We start from the raw sequence: 24024 nt of genomic DNA on the forward strand, positions 1-24024 counted from the left end.
TCCATCCACATAGAAAGGCAAAACAAAAGTAAATTGTGACAAACTATTTCCAAGAACCTGATCTGATCACTTTCTTTACAGAAATTATTAGAATGACTGGGAATTGTTTCACGTTTCAACAATGAAAACCTATACTTCACTCAAATAATACATTTACTTCGAATTCAAACTCCAACAAAATTGTGTTTACAAGCAAAATATTGCACTGAATTACAGAACATGTATTCATGAAAACCCAAGGGGGTTTCCTTCTGACCAACAAAAATCTCATGTCTTATTTCCATCACAGTAAAGAACTGGGTTCTGTCATGGTTGGGGAAAGGAAAAGCAAAAAAAATATGTGAAAGAATTATGGATCAATGGGAACCAAATCTAGCAATCACTATTCAACTAGGCTTCCACCAATTTTTCAGGCATCATCAGCTTTTTGATCAGATGGGCTTCCAGCGAGCCAACCCCACACTCCTCCAGAGCCCTGCTTCTGTTTTGCGTTCAAGGCGGCTTGTTCTGATGCAGCCTTCTGTCGCTGGAGGAGTTCCAGTTCCTTCTGTAACGTCTCCATTGTTTGGAGCTTCTGGCGTAGTTCTGCAACATCAACCTGTCGGTGCAAAAAGGAAATCAGCAGACAATCTCATATTTCCAAGCTCTTCATGCTCACTGCACACCACAACAACTATAATATTTTATGATTTTTTGCACTTCCAGCCCTTGCTCGTCCAGGATAACGGCCTCGATTTTAATTTTAATGTTTCAGTGTTTCCATAATAGAGGATGATTCCATGTTCTACGCAAATTTCCATTTTCAATTTCCAGTTTGAAGTATTAATTCTGTATAAAACAGCTAGCAAGGTAGTTCTAACTGTCAGGAATTTCTTGACAATATTCTTCACAGAACTGCTGGGATAACCTAGTATGACAGCAAAAAGTTTTCCCTAACCATGAGATACATACCTCCAGTTTGAAACATCTAGACTGCTCAGCAGCAAGTTGACCACGCACAGATTGGAGCTCCTTCAAGGTAAACACAATAAATTAAGGGCATTAATTGCAGAAAGGGGCAAAAATATACATCTTACAGAACACGGGAAATTGGATTATCAAAGTCAATATAAGAAAGTTTATAAGTTTCTCTCTCTCGCGCCTTTTTTTTTTTTTTCTTTTGAATAAGTAAACACAACTCACACACCTATATGGGATAGAATCCATAATGTTACGTCCGCCATTTATGTATGGGAGGAGAACATTTGGTCCAAAGAGCATTGGAGTAAGTTTTAAGTAAATTTGTTTAGCAGTCTGAAAACAAGTGAAAACCAGCTTCTGGATGTAGTGCAACTACAACTATGGGATTCCTAGTAACCTGCCAAAGCCTTGATTTACCTTCCTTGATGAGAAACAAACTTTAGAATTATTCTGGAGGAAAACTGAATGCCATGATAAAGATGTTAATGTTTCACAGTTTTTCTCATCTTTTCTCAGCAAAACGAGGAAACCTTTAGTTATACACTCCTATCCTGAATGATAAATTGAGCTCATATTTGGATGCCACTATTGAAATAGCTCTTCCTCTTCAGTGAAAAGTGACGAAGCAAAATAAACTTGACTGGATCAAGGTACCACTTCTGGAACCAAACAATTTGACTAAAGCTCTGTTGGTTAGTAAACAATTATTCTCAGTTATTATTTTACTTGAAAAGGATTTTCACAACAGCTTTGTTGTAAAGTTCAGCATAACTAGTTCAACCCACCCATCATCAAAGTGGAATCTCATTGGGTTCAAGCAAGTTCTCCCATCGCCTTATCTCTTACATGAAGAGAACCCACCCCCCCGCCCCCCCCCCCCCCCAGCAATAATCTTCATGCTCATAAGGGATTCTATTTTCCTGTCACAAAGCCATTGTTAACACATGGAGTTCTAAGCTACAAGAAGCCATTGTTAACACAGAGTTCTAAGCTACAAGGGAAAGTGTACCCTTTTTACACCCCGTCTTCACCTAAGAAAAAAAACCCTCAATCCCTTATTATTGTCCCATAATCTAATCTATGTCCACAACCAAAAGTTCAAAACAATTATTATTTTCCTCCCAGAAAGGGCTTTTGAAAAATAAGAAAAGAAGCATACTTTTTTTTAGACAATTAGAAAAGAAGCATACTAAAAGAGCAACACATACTGCATTAAATAAATCTCCTTACAGATTCTGCATCAGTCAAAGAAGACATTTAGTAATATTATATGTGCAACTAGTCACCTTGTATACTTCATTGTTACGATTCTCGGCTTCTGATAACTCTTGCTTTAATTGAAGAGAGTGCATCTTCTCCTTGCTGAGTAATGATTCTAATTCTTCTTTCTCTGCCTTGAGGGTTGCCACAAGCTCACCTTTAGATTTCTGCATGAAACAAAGAAGTTCTTTGTGTCAAAAGAGCAAGTACGAGGTACATGAATAAATGAATATTGGAAATAATTTAAAATTCAAGAGTGGCATATGTGTATTTTGCAGAATTAGAAAGAGAAGTGAAAAGAGAGTGCTTCTGAAAAAATATATCCTTCTATTAGAAAATCAAGAATGGATCTGCAATTTTCAGGGTGCAAATAATATCGGGATCTTATCTAGTTATCTGGCATATAAATAACTAAGTCACTTCACTACCGGCCGGAAATAATTTGCCGTATAGGAGAGATAATTTCAGTGGAAACAGTATCTAGTATGTTTGTGTTTGTAATCTATTTATCTGCTAGGATATAGTCTTCATGTCAACAATAACATTGCAGATAGTATAGCAGCATATTTCCTGTGATCTAAGACAGGCCAAAAAATGAATTATTATTACATACCACAGGCTCTGACTCAACATTGTCCATAACAATTTCCCTAATTTTCCCTTCTTGGCCTGCATCGAACTCAGACTCCACATCTCTTGTAGCATTTGTAGTGTCTGGGACAGGAGTTTCAATCATCTTTGATTGCAAGGTAGATTTGTGGCTTGGTTTAAGAACATTAACCTAACAAAAACAACCAAAATCAGACTAAAAAACATAGCATGAGCAAGAGAAGCCACAGCTAAAGTCAAAACCACCCTTCACCTCACTGTTGTAACGACCATTGTATCCTCCAAAAGATACAAGTATGTCTTCACCATTGTAGGAGCTTACAACCAAACTCAAACCCTGCAATACAAGGCAATTAGATAATGACTTACTTCAGTAAAAACAATCTCAAGCTCAACAAGAGGCCAGGATATCTTTTCCTAAAACAGGCTATGATTTTGTTTTCAAAAATCCTCACATAAGTAATGATCTACAGAAACGCAAAATACCTCACTAGCAACTGGAACTCGTCCTTGAACAGTAGTAACCACCGACCAAACAAGTGTAGACATGTTAAGGACAACAGTTTCTGAGGCTCCTGCAAGAAGTAAACGAGAAGGAATAAATAGTCAATTAGGAACAAAGTCATAGCTCTTATTTTGTTCTTAAAACAGATACCCAAACACCAAAACATTTAAAACCAGGGAAAAAAATACAAACAATTATTAGGAGCTAAAAGATTCGATGCTTAGGTGCCCTTCCAAATGCATTTAATGAACTGACTTAGGCCAGCACTTCAAACTCTTATCCCACAGAGTGAATACTTGTATGCTTAGACTTTATTTTTCAAGAATCCAAATTATCCTTATTCAAGCGCGGTTGTGTGGAAGATGATCCCTTTGTGTCTTATGTGGTGTATATGGAATGAAAGAAATGCTAGATATTTTGAAAATTCCACTAGGACTATAAAGGAATTGACCCATTTTTTCTTCTTTACTCTTTACTCTTGGACGGCCGCTTGGCTAGCTCCATTAGAGATTAATTTTTCTGATTTTCTCTTTCATTTCTCTCCCTCTTAGGCGCTCTCTTTTTATACCTCCTGTGTAAGCGGGTTGCGCCCCTTTGCGCTTTTTATATATATTTCATTTACTTATCAAAAAAAAAAAGCTATGCCCCATGACACTAAATCACATTTCAATCAAGTTTCTATCTAAATGTTGAACTTGCAGTATACATACCACTCTTATTGTCACCACCGCCAACAATGAACCAATTCTCCCCAACTGTCACACCTGCATGTCCAGCCCGTGGAGTTGGTATATCACCCTGTTGTGTGGGTCTTGACCATTCCATCTACACGGTTGAAATATATGAAAAATACATAATAGTTTCTGTAGACAACGAGATGGATACAAGTACAGGATGGTCATCTTACAGCTTGCAAATCAAGGACATGCAAATCATTGAAACAAGTTGCATGTGAACCACCACCAAAGATCAGAAGGTACCGCTCCGCATGTACAGCAGCAGCATGATCAGATCTCGGAGAAGGAGGCACCCCCCTGCAAAGTAATAAAAATCTGATAAGCTCAAAAATATCCCTATCTAGATACGAGTTGGGAGAAGGTAGCATATGAAACAGTACGTGTAAGATAGGAGTAAAAAGATATCGAGTACGTTTGTAAATGTGTTTTTTGTTTGAAAAAAAGGTTATGATGCAACATAAAGGTGAAGGCTGTGTTTGTCTTTTGAGGAGTGTTTTGTCTTGAATTGTTTATCAAAAATAAAATATATTTTTGTTTTGAGGACAGATAGCCAGTACATTTCTTCTCTTAAAACCCAGACTTCAAGAGATAGAAGGCAGATATATAACTTGAATTACCATCATGATACAAAAGCTAGTTAGGACTACCACCACAAATTGTCATCAACAAAGAGAATATGCATATGTGGAACAGATACCATAAAAATGTTTTAAATTCATGTGACGATCATAAAAATTGTATTTTGTATCGCTGCCATTCAAAAATAAAAAATAAAGATCCCCTTCAAAAAAGAAAAAGAAAAAGAAAAAAAGTGCTAGTGCAATTTCCAGTCTTACACAGCATCTATTTCATCCCAGGTCATTGTCTCTAGGTCAAGAATATGCAGATCATTTAAGAGAGTCCTCTTTGCATCTTCTCCACCAAAAATTACTAAGCTTGTTCCAAAAAGGGTCACTGACTGACCTCCACGTGATACCTGCAAAACATGAACAATAAGAAACACTTTCAGCGCATAAGAGAGCACCTGGTTTCAAAAACTTCCAAGCACACCCCTGCAATTTGCAATCAGGATTTTACAAATGCAATCCAAAACTTGATTTCAATTCTCACCAGTTTCAGAATACAAACCAATCTTAGCTTAAAATTACTAAGAGAGCTCCCAAATGATGGCAAAATGGGGGAATTAAAGATATGATTTTCTAGCTTCTCTATACATATCAATTCTGAAATAGACACCAAAGCCTTGAATGTCCAACTGTCTGAGGAATATTCAAAAAATGTGTGCACTCCTAATTTAATTTAAGACTTTTAACTACATCAAGGATCTCATAATGTTGATTTCAGATATTCACTAAAGATTAGACATGAAAAAAAGATACATACCGGTGCTTTGCCATAAGTCTTTAACGTTGACCATGTACAAGATTGCAGATCAAATGCCTTCGCTGTCATGAGAGTGAAAAATAGCTTAGAAATAGAATCAACAGGATAAAAACAGAGCATGTCTGCCATATGATTGTACTGCATGGCTTGCTTAAATTGTGTGTTATATTCACGTATGATTAAAAAAATTCTAAAACTTTCACTGTCATGAATCCTGATAATATATATCCATTTTTAAAGGTGAATCATGTGTCATTGAAAATTTAGGTCAGAAAATGGAAAACTATTCCATTTTCTTGCCAGATGTTTCTCTTCTAGGACTAAATATCTCGCCAGATTTTTCTCCTCTAGGAATATTTCCTATATATTCCTCAACAACAGTGACACAAACTCAGAATAAATCAAGGCAATGACATTGAGTTATACCCTGTATACTTTCAGATGGATCCTTTGTATGTCCAGCAATTGACAAAAGCTTATTTTCCCATGGTATCTATAGAAAAAAGGATAAGATCTTTAAAAACCACTATAGAATGGGAAAAAAAAATGACAGAAGAAACAAATGGATATTAAGTCAAAGTTCATATATTAGTGAGAAAACTTTGCTTAAAGAAGCTACATACTGACCAAGGAATGACCAGCACAAGGAGAAAATGTTACTGGAGATGGTGACTCAAGTGACTCAGCCCCAGCCTTCGCCTCAATCTTTGACCAAGTCCAACTTCTCAAATCCAGAACCTGCATTGTTCCTCAAGTTAGAAAGAATAAAAATAAATAAATTAAAAAATAAAATAAAATAAATAAATTAGAGAGTTGGAATGTAAAACCAGGACTTCCGCTATAAAAGGAAAAACATATAAGAAACAAAGCTCAGAATCACAAAAGCACGAAATTAAATATCCAAAGTCGACCAGCAATAAAAATATATTGAAAAGTGTCAAGAACTTATCGAGAGAAAAAATACTCATTGAAAGCAAAAAGGACCGTAACCCAAGTATAAAGAATGTAAACAGGAGATAATGACCGAAAATGCAGTACCTTAGCAATAACTGAAGAGAAAAGACAAAATGGGACAAATTATTTCTATATAGCATGAGTCCATCCATATACATGTGTGTGTGTGTGCAGATAATTTGCTTACCTGAATATCATTAAGGTAACGCCCATTATGGTTACCGCCATATATGTACATCTTGTCTTGCACAACTGCCGCACCATGCTGAAAATAAGTGACAAATGCTTTGTTCAGCATAAAGAAGAAAAAGAAGAAGAAAATGCCAGGAACAAGTCTATATTATCGAAAAGACATGCCATTACCTCATATCGGGCTTTTGGGCGTTGTCCAGATATCGGAGGTGGAATCCATTGATCATAGACAGCAACTGAATCAAGGCCTTCCAAGACAACATCTTTATCCTGAGTTTCAATCAGGCTCCCATTCTCAGCAGAAATAGTCTTTGTCTCAGGTAATGAATTCCCATTCTCAACCACAGGCTCAGCTTTTGAATCATGCTACAAAACATCCCAGAAAATTACACAAAAAAAGAAGAAAAGAAAAACATAATAATCATAGTAGGTAAAAAGGTGATAAAGAGCTAGATTTATAGTCCCTGCTATACAGGCAAAATTGAAATATAATTATTACACTTAGGGCTCTCAACAACACGCAGTTCAATTACTCAGTTCTTCCTCTCTCCCCACTCCAATTCCAAAACAGTTATGGATGAAGAGGTTCCAGCCATTGTGAGGTGGGAACATATATAACAGAAACTATATATATATTGAATAAGTACTAAAAATTAAAACAAACAAGAATGTATGCAGATGCCCAACCAAAAATAGAGACCTACAAATTCACATTTAAAGAAAATGTCATAGATAAACACAGCATAATAAATTAAATCATCCAGTAGTATGCAACTTGCCAAAAAAAAAGAGACAGGTGATTAAAAATGGAGGAAAAGTGATGTTGATTATGTAATTCAAGATCACTGTGCAGTGGTGCCAGCAATGGTGCTAGTAGGAGGGGTCGGAATCAAGCAATGCCTGGGTGGTGGTAGTGCTTGTAGCATCAGTACAAAGGAGTTGGTTATTTGCCATGAAACAGAGCCAGCAACAGCAGTAATGGTAATGGTGTTGACATTGGTGTATAACAGCAACAGTAGTGATGGAGCAGGAATGGTATTGGTGGAGCAGGATGTGACCTTGTTGTATGGGTAACAGAAGAAAAATATTGCCCTTACTCTAATGCGTGTAGTTTTCAATTATGTGAAGTGTATGGATGAAATTCTCAATTGGCATTGATAAAAGAACCTGCAGCCAATAAAAAGAAAAGGAGGAGGAATTCCACAAAATACACAAGTTCCACGATACTCACATTCATTTGCACATCTACCACAGGCTCTGCAACAAAGTTAGATGCTCTAGAATACCAACTTGGATCTTCTTCCTACCCAAAAGAAAATAAAGCAAATAAATAAATAGATAAATAAAATTAGCTAAACTTCTACATAACGGTACAGGAACATGGCCCTGAAATCTTATTTGCAAGGACCTCCAATATTTTCACAAAAAGACGCATTGCTTCTGTGGTAGACGTGTTTCCAAGCCCACTCCAGCTGCATAAATAATAAAAATACTTAGAAAGTCAAATTCAACAAAGAAGAAACAGATACACAAGAAGAAATACATCAAACAAATCCCACAAGGGTACACCATATAGCCCAAAATGTCACAAGGATCCCATTCTTTAGGATCATCATCATATAGTATGAGAAGCCACAAAAAAAAGTATTTTATTAAAGGGGAATTTGCCTACACATAGCTTAGAAGCTCGGCTTAGCTAAGCGCCATAACAATTTTTTATGTCATTCGACCCATTTCCATTTATAGCCAAACTCAATGCGAAATACACAAATGAAAGAGCTACACTACAAGAGATGAGTGAATAAAGCATGTATCCGTGTTCAATGCATACACATTAGCCTATAAGATAACTACGAGAGAGAGATTAAGGACACGAACCTCTTCCATTTGGTATGCTCAACAACTTTCCAAGAATTAGGCTCCGGTATGTTACAAGGTCCTATCGTAGCCTGCAATTGAAACGATAACAGCAAATTCAGCAACAAATTCTTCCACGAGCATCTCGTATCAAACAGACAATTTCTCAATTCAAAATCCTAAACCATTCACCAATCAATTACTCTGCAGAAATATTAACATACTCAATCACAGATACTTGAACCGACATGCAGATTAATCACAATTCACAACAACCGACTTTTGTTTGGATGCTGAGAAGCTCAATTAGTCAGAAAAATATTCTCATTCACTGAGTTACAAGTTCTTTTCCCGCCTTTTTTCCAGCAACCAAATGCAACCACAGATCAAGCACTTCCAATGCACCAATCTCAACCCTAAAATCCAGATCTACCTTAGAAATCACATTCAAAGTACCGAACGCAAGCTATTTCCCAAACTACCAATGCTTATGAAGCACAACGGAACTCTAACACTACTCAAAAACCCGAATCAAACGCAGCGTTGCAGCACACACGCCAACAAAGTGAAATTGACCCGCAATGCACATAGCAAAAACGACATTCCTATTGATCTCGGCACAAATCACCGCAGAGAAACCGAAACGGCGCATTTCGGAAGCGAAACGCACCGGATCGGCGATGAACGGAAAGCGTGAGACGAACCTGTTGGTACAAGCCGTAAAGGAGGGCAGCGGATTCCTTGGAGAACTTGGAGGTGAGGGCCTTGAAGGTGGAGTTGGCGTCTCCGTCGAAGCCCGCGTACGAGCCCGCCGCGTAGAAACGCTCCGGGTATTGGAGCCCAGAGCTCGCCCGAGCCATCGCCATCTCCGTCTGTCCCGGTGTGCGCTCAGATCGACGAGCTTTTTAATTGGATATTTTTCAGGCGGAAACGTTAAAAGAAGAAAAAATTAGGACGTGTTTGGGTGTGGTGTGGTGGTCTTTGTTTGGCTGTTTGTTCATGCTTTGAATATTTTGATACTTGTCTGCCTCTGAGTCTCTCTCCGTTGAGTTATATTCTGCGATTGGATCTGATTTTATTTCATCCAAAATAATATTTAACCCAACAAAACAAAAAGAGAAAGGATTTTATTTTCACAGGGAACACGAGTCGTTAGAAACTGACGAGACAGTTTGTTAAATTTATAAATTATACAATTCTTTTCACATCATTATAACTAAGTTTGAAAATCCAAACAAAATAAACATGCGAATTATTAATTTTAATATTTCAAGAACATTGGGATCCTAGTTTTTTTTTTTTTTTATTCAACATAGAAACTCATGTTTAATTAGTATATATGCATACAATTTTTTTTGAATTTTATTACAGTTAACATGTGAGTTTGTATATTGTATTTTTGCAAGTTATATGCATACTTAAGGGTTTTTTTTTTTTAATTAAACTTTTATTAAATGTATTTTTGTCGTTCAGGAATACTAAAATTTTTTAGTAATTTTGAAGACATTAATGTAATCCAAAATTTAGAGAAACACCGACAATCGAGTGATATTTGACGGCTCAAGTGCAAACTCATTTAATAATATTGGTTATGATCGGTTGGCCCAAACGCGCCCATTGGACTAATTATTTGAAACTAACTCAAATAAATGAATAACATGTTTGATATATCAACTCGTTAAAGTTTTTGTTTTTATCATAAAAGGAAACAACAACAACAAAAATTTATAATTAAACGGGTCGAACATGTAACCTATGGGTTGAACGGGTTGACATGTTTATTAAACGTTTAATTCGGGTTGATTAGAATTGATTCGAACTCGATTATAATAAATACTAATATAAATAATTTTGTGTCAAATTCGTATAAAATTCACAAATTGTATTCAAAATTAACATACCTACTCAAAGTTGCTACACATACGTAGTACGAGACTAGGAGTAACTTGCGTGCTGCATACATGAGACGTAAAATGAATGATATATTACTCCCGTATCTAATACAAAGTACTCAAACCGTTTTTTTTTTTTTTTTTTTTCTATCAAATAATGGGACTAAGGTTACATGGAATAAAACAAACTAAACGGGATGGGCTTCCCAACAACAAAATCTAAAGAAAAAAGACAAATACATAGATGAAAATAAACAATAGGCAATGGAACCAAGAATGGATCCGAACCTCTCTAGTGAATGCACGAAGTGGTACACAAAAGTAAAAGGGCTTGGTTAGAAGTTCTTTAAAGGCAACTACCACCATTAAGTGATTGTTGCTGAGAAAGCATTGCCAATAACAGAATGAAATCCATTGTCGAGGAACAAACACGGATTACAAAAGTCTCCATAAAGTATATGAACTTGCGTCCGTAATAATTGGTTGAAGTTTGTCCTCGAGGGGGAAAAAAGGCATAACATTATACATTCAAGTAATGCTATTAGAATAATGTATAAGTGAAAGTGAGCTTTTAAATCAACAAAGCTTATAAAAAAAATATAAAAATTAATTTTCAGTGTAACACTGCTTCAATTATTAGGGGTGGGCAAATTAACTACATACCAATTACCGACCGCATACTGACGATGATCAAACCAAAATTAACCGTTAACTCACTTTTGTGGTTCTAAAATTAGTATGAATTTTTTATACTAACGTCGGTTCGGTTCGATTCGGTTAATCGGTATAAAATCATTTTTTATCGATTAACTAAACCGAGCCGAACATGCATAGTAAAACTACGTCATTTTGACATTTTAAAAAAATTAATTAATTAAAACTCAAAATGATGTCGTTTTAAGCTTGTATATAAACTTATCTTTCATTTGGAACCCTAACCCTCATCACACTTGCTGCCCTCTCCTGCCTCCTGCCTCTTTCTCACGCCGCGCGGCTGCCTCCCTCGCGCCAGGCTAGCCTGCGGCTCTCTCTCTCTCTCTCTCACTCTTTCTTGTTGCAAGTGGCAAGCCTACCATGTCCAGTGGCTTAACTTCAACAGATTTTCTCTTTTCATGTATAGATTTTTCGAGTTACTTCATTTATTTGATTTTTTATTTTTTGAACTAATTGAGGGTTTCAATTAAAAAAGTCAACAGTTAACCGATTAACCAAATTTTTTGAAATACTTTCTTATCGAAATGCTATCGGTGAATTAAACGATTTAACCGACAGTTTCGGTTAACCGGCTGATAATAACTTTTCCAAATCGAACTGAACCGATACCCACCCCTATCAATTATATAATAAACTTAAAAAGTATATTAAATAACATTTTGTTAAACTAAACAACAAAAGACCACTTGGTCACGGTAGCAGTGCTTGGTGTCTTCTCTGTAGGCTATTCCGGTCTCAATTTCTGGCGGGTTGCTTTATATTTAGTTTGTATATCTAGATCTAGATCAAGATCTAATCTCTTAAACCTTAGATTTCATTGTATTCTTCAGCCAAGGCGTGTCTTCCAAATGAATGTTTACGATGCCGTATTCATCCGCTGCTGCTTGTGGGGTTTTTGTTTTTTGTTTGTTCTAGCCTTCGGGTTGAGGATGAATTTGTTGCCATGGCCTTTGGGTTAAGGATAAAGTAGATCGGTCTGGAGGCTTAACTCTCACGCCCGGATTTTTAGTTTCTAGTTGTTTTTTATTTTTGTTTTTGTATTTGGGCTACTTATGTTATAGATCTAGTATGCACAAAGCAGATATGTTCCTTAAATATAATTATGTATGAGTTAGCGGAAGCTTTTAGAGCTGTACTAAAAAAAAAAAAAAACCACTTGGTCACATTTATCTCATGTCCTTATTGTTACGGAGATTGTTGTACCATAAATTGTTGAAGCCACCGACAAATGGACTAAAAGCAAAACCCATTCGTGCATATTGTAGTTAGAGTGAGCACCGAGCAGCGGCGCCATGGATTCTTTCCAACAAAACTCTTTCTTACTTTAGCGGTTGGGTTCTACCCATCTCGAGTTACTTGTGCTCCATAACTATTGATTATAATTTTTTTTTTTTAAATTTTATATATTTTTAGAGGAATTTTAAATTTTTACTGGTACCCATTTTTTTTTTAAAAAAAAATAATATAAAAAAAATTCCTGAGCTTTGCTGGTAGTCTGGTACCGACCCTACCTGGTTAACCTGTACACATTCTGGAAAACCAAGAGGGCAAGACGGAGCAAAAATTAAAGAGCAAAAGAAAAAGAAAGAAAAGGAAAAGAAGCATAAGGAAGGGAGTTTGCAACTGGTGGGACTGACAGCGAGATTGGGACTTGGGAGAGATAGACGTGGCCCTTTTCCATTGAAATTCTTAAATTTCTTTTTTCACTTATCCTTAAACATAAATTGTGGGGACTTTCGAATACTCACGTTGTCGGGTTTCTCTCTTATTTTCAACTCTGTATGAAACCCTAGTTTCAGGTACCTCTCCCCCCCCCCCCTCTCTCTCGCTGGCTTGTATGATAATTATTGTCTTTCTGTTATACATATGTGTGTGTTCTTGAATTTAAGCCTTTTAACAAGTTCTTGCTTCTTCAAGATTGACTCTTTTTTTCGCTGTATATAAATTTTTGGGACAAATGCTGTTTGTTTTAATCTGGGTTTCTGAAATTTTTGCTTTTGCTTGACCCATTTATTTAATTTTTAAACTATTTATGCTGCTTAATTGATTTGTTTCATGCATTATGTTTAGGGATTTTTGGATTGTTAGAAACCTCAATTGAGCTATATGTGTTTCCTTGCACTGATTCCAGCTTGGTATGTTTGCTGGTCGAACCATCTTGCTGCATATATAACAATTTTGTTGTATCTCATTGTTTTGTGGTGGGTTTTGGATGCCTTCTTTCTTCATCTGTGCATGTGGGCTTGTGTTCCTTGACAGTTGGCCATTGCTTGTTGGTTTCCCACGTTTGGTTTATTTTGCATGTTCAGCATTGTTTGATTGCATTATACCATTTGTTATGATATGCGTGGTAATTGTTAGATGGTTATTTGCAGGTTGCTCTTGTTAGTGTGGTATTCTGAGTGTTATATCGCAGTTGGTGTTTACCATAAGGTGATGGATCATCCACGCTCAACCTCTGGGAATGGTGAGGATAATGTCGGAATTCCAGATGATTTGCGTTGCAAGAGATCAGATGGGAAACAGTGGAGATGCACTGCCATGTCCATGCCAGATAAAACGGTATGTGAGAAGCATTACATCCAGGCAAAGAAGAGGGCAGCGAATTCTGCAATGAGAGCTAATTTAAAGAAAGCCAAGAGGAAGTCAATAGGCGATAGTGATATTTACTTGGAGAGTAAGAGTGATGATTTTGATGAACCACTTGTGAACACAAAAGTTGAGGATTATCCTCCAGTCTCAGGGAAAAAGTTGTTTGAGAAGGTATCAAAAAATCAGTTTGAGAAGGTATCAAAAAATCAGTTTCGCTATTCGCCTGAGACGCCCCCGATGAGGAGTTTGCCTGTCCGTAATCCTCCAAGGACAAATGAAAATTTACAAAGAGATGCTGGACAATTTGAAGAAAACTGGAGGTCTTATAAGACACCGACTGCTTCTGCCATGGAGTCATCCAAAAACAGATCACAAAGGAGCTTTGATGCTAATGATGCCACAACGGTGAGTTGAGTTGCAAAACATGTGGCTGCATTTCTTAGGATAAAATATATATTTGTTCCCCCGAGTTGAATAGAAACCATTAACTAATATTCTTAATATTAGTTCACTCTTTTGATCTGTTAAATTTTAGATTGGAACTTTCTAGGAGGACCTTTTGATAATTCCTGTGTATTTGAGAAGTTGTTCTTCCTTTTCTGATAAATTGATAAGAAGAACAAGAAGACAGCCTGGAAGGATGGAGTAAATGCACTGTTATAAGTGTGGCTGAGGAAGTTTCTTTTATACTAATAGATATATTCCGCAGTAGTTAACATATATGACACCATCTATGTTAAATTGTATCTCATGCTTTTAGCTGCCCTTGCAAGTATGAGAATAAGATGCTCATCTCTGGGGTAGAATTACAAATCTTTTTAATGGTATGGGTGATATCCTCAGACCCTTTTTTTAATAATTATTTGTTAATTGTTTACACTCTCTCAAACTTGATGAGTTCTGCTCAATAATGGCATTACAGCTGTTAGCACCCTGATTAGTGCTATTTAAGGAACAAAAAACCTTGGGTCCAGCTGTTTTACTGTCTTTCTAGCCAGATGACCCTATGAGCTCCCTTGTTGCTTATTTGTTCATCATCACTTTGGTAAATAGTAGGGACAAGACTGAAACATACCATTTAAGCCACATGATGTGAGAGATACATTATAGATGTTTGGTTAAAATCTTTAATCCCACTATTGTCAAAGTAGAGCCTTATCTGTAAGAATGATGAAGTAAATATCCAATTCTAATATTTGATTTTGTTCCAGGAGATTTTGAGTGTGTCCATCACTCAGGTCACCTTTGGTAGGCATGAATAAGTCTAGGAATGGAATAGCTATTATGTTGTTTGATTTCTCTATTACTCCTAGAAATATTTCTCATTTTGAGGAATAACTATTCCTCCCTAAAAGGATATGAATGGCTATTCCCCCAGGAATGGAAAAGCCCTGATATTTTTTTTTTGTTGAAAAAAAAATATCTTCATGGGTGGTCGACCCCCCCCAACCAGAAGCACCGGGGGTGCTCGCGCCAACCCTGGAGCCCCTCGGCATCCACCCTGAGGAGCTTTGGGGTGGTGCGACCACCCTTGGAGCTTTTGGTTGTAGTGGCGGACCACCCCCTTGACATTGAGACTATTTAGAGCTATGGCATTTTAGGAAATTTGGGCAAAATATGATTCGATTCCAATTAAAAATTTGGTCATTCATGAGTTGTCACCAAACGAAAGAATAGGAATGGTCATTCCATTCCAGCCTACTGTACTCCTAGTAATACCCGTTCTTATTCCTAAAGAACATTCAAACGTTGCCTGTGTTAGTGTTAGTTAGAAATCCTTTCTTTACCACTTAGTATTTTAATCCTTTAGTGTTAGTTAGAAACCCTTTCTTTACCACTTGTACTTTAATCCTTTAGCATTAGTTGGGTAGCCTTTCTTTACCACCTGCGTAATCTGACACTATGTTTTACAATTTTTTTCCAGGAATACTCTGATGGGAGCCTGAATTCCTCTGAAGATGCCGGTGGGCAAACTTGCCACCAGTGCCGAAGGAATGATAGAGACATAGTTATTTGGTGCCTCAGATGTGACAAGAGAGGATATTGCGAAAACTGTATCTCCACATGGTTAGGATTTGACCACTTTAGATGTTAGTTAGTATTCTTGTTTCAAATTTTACTACTTGCTATTTATGCTTGAATATCTTAGGTACTCGGATATTGCATTAGAAGAAATTCAGAGAATTTGTCCTGCATGTCGTGGCACTTGTAATTGCAAAGTGTGCTTACGTTCAGATAATTCGATAAAGGTATTTTATTACACCATTAAGTTTCAGTAATCTTGTGAAATATGCACACCAAGATTCGCTGGGTGTGATTCTCTGATCTCATCACTCTTGTGTTTTTTGAGTTTCAGGTAAGGATACGTGAGATACCTGTGCTAGACAAGTTGAAATATCTCCATTGCCTATTATCTTCGGTGCTTCCTGTAGTTAAGCAAATCCATCATGAGCAGGCCTCTGAAGTAGAACTAGAAAAAAGATTGCATGGTAAGATGCCTTTGATGCCCCTAGTGGCATTAAATTTTCGTTGGTTTATATCCTTTATACATTACTTGACCAATTTTTATGTACATATATACTTCAGGAAGCGATATAGGTCTTGCCAGGGCAAAACTGAATGCAGATGAGCAGATGTGCTGGTACCTTAAGAATACTTACGAACTATTTGGATTAATATTTCCTGGTTTATAACTAATCAAAGTCTCAAAAGTATTTACTTAGTGTACAACTTGATTTCATTGCATCTGATTTTTTGTGATTTATCTTCACTGGTAAAGGAACAAGATTTTTTCTGATCAGTTTGTTTGATGTGTGTCTCCTCTACTTGCTGTGGTTTATTTATAGGTGGAGAAGTGTCACATACCTGTATGTTCTTGTTTTAAAAGACCGTAGTTCAATCTGATGGTTTTCTTGCAGCAATTTCTGTAGGATACCCATTATAGATTATCATCGGCATTGTACAACTTGCTCATATGATCTGTGCCTTAGTTGCTGTCAAGATCTTCGGGAAGCATCTCCAAGTGGTGTTAAAGTAGAATCGGTAGATAATGAGATTGATGGGAAAAGTCAAGAGAAAGCAACTGTGTCAGAGCAAGTGAAAGTATCCAAACTAAAACTAATATTACCAGATAAGTTTCCTGGTTGGCAAGCCAATAGTGATGGCAGTATTCCATGTCCCCCAAAGGAGTATGGTGGCTGTGGTAATTCATCACTAAATTTAAGCCGCATTTTTAAGATGAATTGGGTTGCAAAGCTGGTAAAAAACGTGGAGGAAATGGTTAGTGGCTGTAGGATCTATAATCCTGGCAGCCCACAAAAGATTGGGTTGGACGATCCCAGACTCTGCCAATATGCTCATAGAGAGGACAGTGATGATAATTTCTTGTACAGCCCAACATCTGAAGGTATCAAATCTGATGGGGTTGGAAATTTTAGAAAGCACTGGGCAAGGGGTGAACCTGTTATTGTCAAACAGGTGTTTGATAGCTCATCCACTTCAAGCTGGGATCCAGTGGTTTTATGGAGAGGGATAAGGGAGACAACAGATGAGAAAATGAAAGATGAGAACAGATTAGTGAAGGCCATAGATTGCTTAGACTGGTCTGAGGTAGGCTCTAACAGCTCTGTTCTCGGCTTTTCTGTTTTCTCTCATGTCTCTGTTGATTGTACTCAAATTAATTTTATATTGGATAAATTTTTAATTGTTTGATAATGTCAATTAATTGATGCCATGATATGATGGCAGGTTGACATTGAACTTGGTCAGTTCATAAAAGGATACTCTGAGGGACGAATCCATGAAGATGGCTGGCCAGAAATGTTAAAGTTGAAGGATTGGCCTTCCCCTAGTGCATCTGAAGAGTTCTTATTGTACCAGAGACCCGAATTTATTAGTAAACTGCCCTTACTTGAGTATATCCACTCAAAGTGGGGTCTTCTAAATGTTGCTGCGAAGTTGCCTCATTACTCCTTGCAGAATGATGTAGGACCTAAAATTTTTATTTCTTATGGGACCTATGAAGAACTTGGTAGAGGCGATTCAGTGACCAATCTCCATTTCAATGTGCGTGACATGGTAAGTTATTACTTCTTCCCCTTTCTCATTGACCTATAGTTGGTTATGTTGGCTGTTTAAAACTACTACTTCATATCAAACCACTTTGTCTTATATGAGGTTTGATTGATTATATTTATAGCTGTATTTTTTGTATACTTTTGTTCTTAAAATATTAAGAGTTAACAAATGAGAAAAACTCATATTGCTTTGCTTAATCATGTATGCATCTCAAGTTATAATTTCTTATTTCATGGTTTGCAATTTGTATATAACCATAACTGCCCTATTATACATTAGTTATAAACTTATATTGTTTATGTTCTTTGGAGACCAGACTCTTTGATTTGAACATAATATCATTACTCAGTTTTCCAAGTTTTATAAACAATCACCTGGTAACTCCAGGACCAGATTGTTATGGTTATTTGAATTTAATTAGCTTTAATTCGTTAAAAAATGTGTCATAATCTATTAGATAAAGCTATATGGATTGAAATCCCTGAAACCATGTGTACCTGGAGTCTAATGTCATGAGCTTTTATGTGATTCTTATCCTCTATTGTGTCATCTGATGTAAACTAACCAACAAAGTGATAAGTCAAAATGAATTGACATCCCCAGCTCTATCGTCAGGTATACCTATTGGTGCATACATGTAATGTGAAGCGAAAGGGTTGGCAGAAGATGGAGATTCAAAAGATACAAAAATCCTTTAAGGAATATGAGGTGAAAGATTCACTGCAGGATCCACAAGTAGGTTTGGATGAGGGGAAGTCATCTGATATATCACTTGATGGTCAAGGTGTGCAGAATGTATGTGGGGCAAAACTGGACGCAAATGAAAATGAGTCGATGGTGGATCAAGGGCTTGAAACTATTGACGTTGAAGAGAATAATGTCAATTGTGAACAATCCAACAGAGATGGTGAAGATGTCTGTGAAAAGACTCATCCTGGAGTTCTTTGGGATGTGTTTCGCAGGCAGGATGTTCCAAAGTTGACTGAATATTTGAGAATTCATTGGAGGGAATTTGGGAAGCCTGATTGTGTATTAAACCATAATGTAAGTTCTGATCTTATAATCTTACAAAATATACTCTTTTTCTTAAAATGTAATTGGCTTATTGCGTGCTCCTTATCGAACTTTTTGAATCTCAGGTGAAAAGGCCTCTTTATGATGAAACATTTTTCCTGAATGAGCATCATAAAAGGAAGTTAAAGGAAGAATTTGGTAAGGACAAGTAACAAATATATATATTTTTTTTAATTGTTAATCAAGCTTTGAAGGAGATAGAAATTTGACCTTTTGACTTGAGCAGTATGTTTGAAACAGGTGTTGCACTTTTTAAGACTTCCATTTACTGTATTAATTTTAGGAATTTTCCCTACTATTAACTGTATTCCTCTTAAGGTTTTTTCTTGAAAAGAGAAAATCCAGTTTAATACTGGTTTTCATGTTCATCTAATGTGCTGAGATATTTAATATGTGATTCCTGACTGAAGTATTGCAGTGATCCTGAAATGTAATGATCTGGACAAAATTACGGAAAAGGCAATCGCTTAGAATGAGTTTTGTTCAAATTGTACAAAACAATGTTTTTACAAAAGGCAGACACCTGTGGATCAAAAACTTTGCAGAACATCAATTTTTCGTTTAAAATAAAGTTTGTTCTTTGCTAGTAGGACCCTTTTCTCTATGTAATAGCTGCCCCATCAAGCAATGCTCAAAGTCACTTCAGACTAGTGGAGAGTTCAATCTTTAGAGTTGCCATACTAACTTATTTTAATCTTTGTATCCTAGTGATGTGTGTGTGTTGATGATGTTAAATCATGTGTACTATCTTGGACGTTTCTGAATGCTTGTTTAAAAATCTAAAGAGCACTCTTCCTCAGGAGTTGAGCCATGGTTGTTTGAACAGCATTTGGGGCAGGCTGTATTTGTCCCTGCTGGGTGCCCTTTCCAAGCGAGAAATCTTCAGGTGAGTTCACTATGGTTGATTACCTTCAGAATAGGATAACTGATGTTTTTAAATGAATCCAGTATTGCATGTTTTAACTTGAAGTACTGAGTTTGAAAGAAATAATGTTGTATCGTTCTATTCATGATTGGAGTATTAATTTGGATTCTCGATGAGAGACTGAATTGTCTTTGATCTTTCATTTGTTAGAGCATGTGTCTGGAATAAAGTAGAAATTATGTTTTATTATTTTCTTTAGAAAAACTTCACTACCTCCTTAAACTACCACTCAGTTTGCGATGTCTCCAAACTTTCAAAATTTGCAATGTACCCTACCAATTTGCTAAGCCCATTCATTTGCCCCTATCCGTTAGGATTTTTTGTTAAATCCTAACAGAGGGCTCACATGCATTTCACTTGACCTATTTTGTCAAGCACAGACCGTTATAACCCCACTAAGATGTATGAAAGTACAACTATGCCATTGGATTGAAAAAAAAAAAAAAAAAAGAACTTCATTAGCCATGGGTTTGGAGATTTTATTATTATTATTATTATATTTGAATGGTATTATTGTCACTTTGGGTTGCGCTATTTTTTGTCATTTATAACAAAAAACCAATTGAGGGGAGGGTTAAGTGAAAGGGTTTGGTAGATTAGTGTACATTGTAAATTTTTGGAAAACATTGCAAATTGAGCGATAGTTGAGGGGGGTAAGTGTAGTTTTCCTATGTTTCTATTTACATATATATAAACAAATCCACATCCCTTTTGATCACTTTCTCAGCATTTGCAATAGATGGTTTCTGAGAAATGCCCTTTCAGTATTTGTTAACATTTATGGAACTTTTTTGAATTTTTAGATGGGATTAATAGCAAATAGATTCACTGATGTTAATATTTCAGATGTCCAGTAGAAACTTGGTTTGTACCATTATGTTGATGTTGCTTTCCATGTAAAATTTCCAGTCCACTGTTCAGCTGGGTCTTGATTTTGTATCTCCTGAAAGTCTGGGAGAGGCTGTAAGATTGGCCGAAGAAATCCGCTGTCTTCCCAATGACCACGACGCAAAACTTCAGGTGTTGGAGGTCAGACAAAGGAAATTTTCCCTAGAAGTATTCAGTTCCTTCCTTTTTCATCTCTGTCCTTATTTTTTATATTACCTTCAAACTTTTTAATTCCTTTTTTCTTTTCTCTTAAACAATTATTGTTCTCTTTATTTTGGTGAAAATTCTCATTTCTTTTGTATTGGGTTCTTACACAGGTAGGAAAAATATCACTTTATGCTGCAAGTTCAGCTATTAAAGAAGTCCAGAAATTGGTCCTTGATCCAAAGTAAGTAAATCAAACTTTAATTTTGTTATATCTTTGCTTCCATCTTTTTCGTAAATGCTGACGAACTATTTCTTCGTCTTTCAATGGCAGACTTGGTGCAGAGCTTGGATTTGAAGATCCCAATTTGACTGCAATGGTTTCTGAGAACTTGGACAAGATGGTTAAGAGAAGAAGACAGATAACTTGCGCTTGAATTTATGTACAGTAATTGTAGTTTAGGTATAGAAGTCCAGTGTTTAAAGAGCTAATCACAATTATAGATGTGTTGTATGTAATTTTCTACTCTCATGCTTACAAGCTGATCTCTTTGATTTCAGTCATGGTGCCTCAATGATGCTGCCATTGTTGTACGTAGTAGAAAATGAAAAAAAGTCGACTTTCTCGTTAAATCATGTGTTTCAAAGAAGAAACTTTACTGCTTTATTCATCCAAAAAGAAAAGATAAAAAGAAAAGAAAAAGAAAAAGAAACTGCAGTGCTTTCCTTGTATTTCTCCTTCTTATCAGGAGGTCAGAGTAAATGAATGAGCAATTTTCTGGAAGTCTGATTTCACCTCCAGCCATGCTGATTCTGGTGCCTGAGCATTTAGAGTGAAAAGCCGGCCGCCACGAGAGCAACAAACGGCAAGATTATGCCTGCGGAACGAGGGGCTCTCAACTCTGAATTCCAGCTCATAGTATTTGACATTCTGTACAGGATCCTCTCTTAGAGTTGATTCTATCAATGACCCTTTAACATCGGGGCGTCTGCTCGATCCTGTGATGCTCCGAACCACTGCTTCTCCCACTTCTTTTGCTCCTCCAAATGCTTCAATTCTATAAATATCAAGGCATTTTCACGTCAGTCCAGTAGAATGAGAGTTTGGGATATTTCAATGCTAAATTAACAAAAAATTAGAGTACTCACGAGAAGTCTGGAGGAACCGTCGACACAATGACGCTAACATTGAGCTCGCCGCGAGTTCCGGGCGGACCAAATGCAACAACTGGTTCATTGATACTCCGTCGCCGGTTGTTGGAATTGGCCGTGTTTATGGGAGGTGGATCAAGTGCTCGTTCAGATTCTGTTTTTTCCACTGCTCGATATAACAGTGTTTGATCTCCAACCCATTTTGCTGGGTATATAAATTCTGTTTTTTGCAAAGCAAATACAAAATCAAAGAAACATCTCTTGACAACATTATAACATATATATATGAACTTACTAACCAAATCCTTCATTTGTCTCAACGCAACGACTGTACCCTCCAATAGGATAAATCAAATCCAGCTTAAGGTTCCTCCCACTTTCCGGCGATACCCCAAGAAGAAAACTTGTTAACCCACCAAAATTTGCACCAACAGCTACTAGAGAAGCTGACCCAACACCAACTAATAGCCGCCGCCTAAATGTCGTTTCTAGAGGTGCAAATTGTTCCGCCGGAGACCGTCCCGGTCGGGTTTTCACCTCTTCAACACTCCCTTTTGGGTCGCCGGAGGATTGTGTCATAAAAATCCGGTGAAAATGTACATTTTTTGCATGCATGGTGATGGTAGTAGTAGTTTTGCAATATTGCCATGTCTTGCTTCTATTTTGTTGTGGGCATTGCTCGTTATGTAGGTGGGACATGATCCTCAAGGTATTGCACATTCCCACATTTCAATAGATTCTGTATTCTGACCAATAGTAGCGTGCCATGTTGCACAATTTGGGCTGTTTTAGTCATTCTTTGGAAATAGAGGGTAGTGCGTGAGAAGAATTTTGAAAGGTGATTGAATTTGATTGGTGGTGCAAATGATTTCAACGATGGGTGGAGGATATCTTGGTTTTCACTCCGTGATAATGCTTATCTAGTTTTGGTGGTTCTCATTGTTTTTCGTTTAGCACTCTAGGACGACAGCGTTTCACTCCACCCAACAATCGCGCTTTATTTATTTATTTTCATTGATATCAAGCACGCGCTTTGCACGTGCCTCCCCCTGAACTCTCTCTCCAATCTTGGATCATTTGCATTTGCAAGGCTAAAGTTTGGCTCTTCCTATTATTTGCTATTATTGTGATGGATTTAATCTGGTTTTTCGGTAATCAAATTAATCTCACCTTCAAAAACCAAGTGCATGCTTGGGAAGCTTCCATCTCAAATCTTGAAGTCTGGTCTCCTCTTCTGGAAGGCTGCTTAGCTTAAAGCAAACTTTGATGTGACAATTAGAAATAATTTTTGTGGCTTCAGTTGTGATTAGTGATTGTTGGGGGATAAAATCTACTATGGGTCCTATTCAAGCAGCCACATAAAGATAATTAGCTACCGCCACAATAAAATTTTACAATAATTCAAACCATCTTTCATTATTTCTCAACCATTATCTGAATGTGGACAACCCATGATCTATCAACTACAAGAGGAACGTGAAATGTACGTGTAACGACAAATAGCAGTTACATAAAACCTAATAAAAGGACGCAATGCAAGGAGGTAAATTGATGGATTAAATCATTCTCAAAAGATCTGAGCTCATACTATATTTTGACTCCTCATAAAAGTGCTAACTTAAGCATCGGAGAGTCTCTGGCCCAGGCCGGGACCCTTTGACGCTTTTGTTATTTCGCAAGCAATCCATCGCCGGTCAAGTCGTACCAAAAAATGCATAAACATTGATAACCAAGTGCCTTAAACACATGCCTCGACAGAGTTCTTGAAAGTGAATCCATTGCTATCAGTTCGGCCAAAAGTATTTCTCTTTTGCCTCTTTTCTGGAGGGAGACTCTCTCATGGCTTTTCAAGCAATCAACATTCCTGATAGCACTCATTAATGGAAGATAGAGTCTATTGTTGGAGACACTTCAATCCAGCTTTCTCATTTTCCTTCTTGGGAAAGCTTTTAAAGTCACTTTGCTGCTAAATGGGCAACCTCTCACCAGTTTTTTGGTTTATTTCCTTGCTCTTCTCCTCTGTATTCTAAAGCTTTCTCAGTGTTGATTTTTTTTTTTCCTTTTTTTTTTTGTATGAGTAACATTCAGAAATATTTAACACGTCTAAGG

General features: G+C 36.8%; 3 protein-coding genes across 5 annotated transcripts; 1 reads left to right on the plus strand and 2 right to left on the minus strand.

Annotated features, from left to right (window-relative positions):
• Positions 1 to 135: 135 nt before the first annotated feature.
• On the minus strand, positions 136 to 9499 carry ACBP4 (acyl-CoA binding protein 4). Its single transcript, XM_059581271.2, has 18 exons — positions 9162 to 9499; positions 8479 to 8549; positions 8009 to 8072; positions 7832 to 7903; positions 6772 to 6966; positions 6596 to 6673; positions 6082 to 6192; positions 5881 to 5947; positions 5455 to 5516; positions 4908 to 5047; positions 4242 to 4368; positions 4045 to 4159; positions 3316 to 3404; positions 3083 to 3166; positions 2834 to 3001; positions 2247 to 2387; positions 952 to 1011; positions 136 to 598 (listed from the first exon to the last, which is right to left on the minus strand). The coding sequence occupies exons 1-18, from the start codon at positions 9321 to 9323 to the stop codon at positions 410 to 412; spliced, it is 1995 nt and encodes a 664-aa protein (XP_059437254.1). The 5' UTR covers positions 9324 to 9499; the 3' UTR covers positions 136 to 409.
• A 2813-nt stretch (positions 9500 to 12312) lies between these two features.
• Positions 12313 to 21396, plus strand: LOC132170208 (JmjC domain protein JMJ24). Of its 3 annotated transcripts, none has more exons than XM_059581096.2 (14): positions 12313 to 12393; positions 13439 to 14060; positions 15580 to 15722; positions 15805 to 15904; positions 16012 to 16144; positions 16242 to 16296; positions 16574 to 17264; positions 17403 to 17732; positions 18348 to 18776; positions 18872 to 18944; positions 19607 to 19692; positions 20641 to 20787; positions 20937 to 21007; positions 21098 to 21396. In XM_059581096.2, exons 2-14 carry the CDS (start codon positions 13500 to 13502, stop codon positions 21198 to 21200), a joined length of 2922 nt encoding a protein of 973 aa, XP_059437079.2. In that variant the 5' UTR covers positions 12313 to 12393; positions 13439 to 13499; the 3' UTR covers positions 21201 to 21396. The 3 variants fall into 3 exon arrangements, with proteins under 3 accessions (XP_059437079.2, XP_059437078.2, XP_059437080.2); XM_059581095.2 differs by lacking the exon at positions 12313 to 12393 and adding an exon at positions 12553 to 12862; XM_059581097.2 differs by lacking the exon at positions 12313 to 12393 and adding an exon at positions 12554 to 12862 and having other exon boundaries at positions 20641 to 20760.
• A 100-nt stretch (positions 21397 to 21496) lies between these two features.
• LOC132170209 (Photosystem II reaction center PsbP family protein) lies at positions 21497 to 22562 on the minus strand. Its single transcript, XM_059581098.2, has 3 exons — positions 22215 to 22562; positions 21913 to 22135; positions 21497 to 21821 (listed from the first exon to the last, which is right to left on the minus strand). The coding sequence occupies exons 1-3, from the start codon at positions 22528 to 22530 to the stop codon at positions 21509 to 21511; spliced, it is 852 nt and encodes a 283-aa protein (XP_059437081.2). The 5' UTR covers positions 22531 to 22562; the 3' UTR covers positions 21497 to 21508.
• Positions 22563 to 24024: the final 1462 nt, after the last annotated feature.

The sequence above is a fragment of the Corylus avellana genome, chromosome 1, assembly GCF_965113065.1.
Source record: "Corylus avellana chromosome 1, dhCorAvel1.hap1.2, whole genome shotgun sequence".
Classification (NCBI taxonomy): domain Eukaryota; kingdom Viridiplantae; phylum Streptophyta; class Magnoliopsida; order Fagales; family Betulaceae; genus Corylus; species Corylus avellana.

Bases quoted from the DNA above. Each gene is read 5' to 3' on its own strand.
- ACBP4 (XM_059581271.2), bottom strand. From the start codon at position 9,323: ATGGCGATGGCTCGGGCGAGCTCTGGGCTCCAATACCCGGAGCGTTTC. The intron at 6,193-6,595 runs GTAAGCAAATTA...GGAACAATGCAG, and splicing joins GTTACCTTAATGATATTCAG to GTTCTGGATTTGAGAAGTTG. The intron at 4,160-4,241 runs GTAAGATGACCA...TCAACCGTGTAG, and splicing joins ATGTCCTTGATTTGCAAGCT to ATGGAATGGTCAAGACCCAC.
- LOC132170208 (XM_059581096.2), top strand. From the start codon at position 13,500: ATGGATCATCCACGCTCAACCTCTGGGAATGGTGAGGATAATGTCGGA. The intron at 14,061-15,579 runs GTGAGTTGAGTT...ATTTTTTTCCAG, and splicing joins ATGCTAATGATGCCACAACG to GAATACTCTGATGGGAGCCT. The intron at 16,145-16,241 runs GTAAGATGCCTT...TATATACTTCAG, and splicing joins ACTAGAAAAAAGATTGCATG to GAAGCGATATAGGTCTTGCC.
- LOC132170209 (XM_059581098.2), bottom strand. From the start codon at position 22,530: ATGCATGCAAAAAATGTACATTTTCACCGGATTTTTATGACACAATCC. The intron at 22,136-22,214 runs GTTAGTAAGTTC...TGCAAAAAACAG, and splicing joins TGAGACAAATGAAGGATTTG to AATTTATATACCCAGCAAAA. The intron at 21,822-21,912 runs GTGAGTACTCTA...TGATATTTATAG, and splicing joins ACGGTTCCTCCAGACTTCTC to AATTGAAGCATTTGGAGGAG.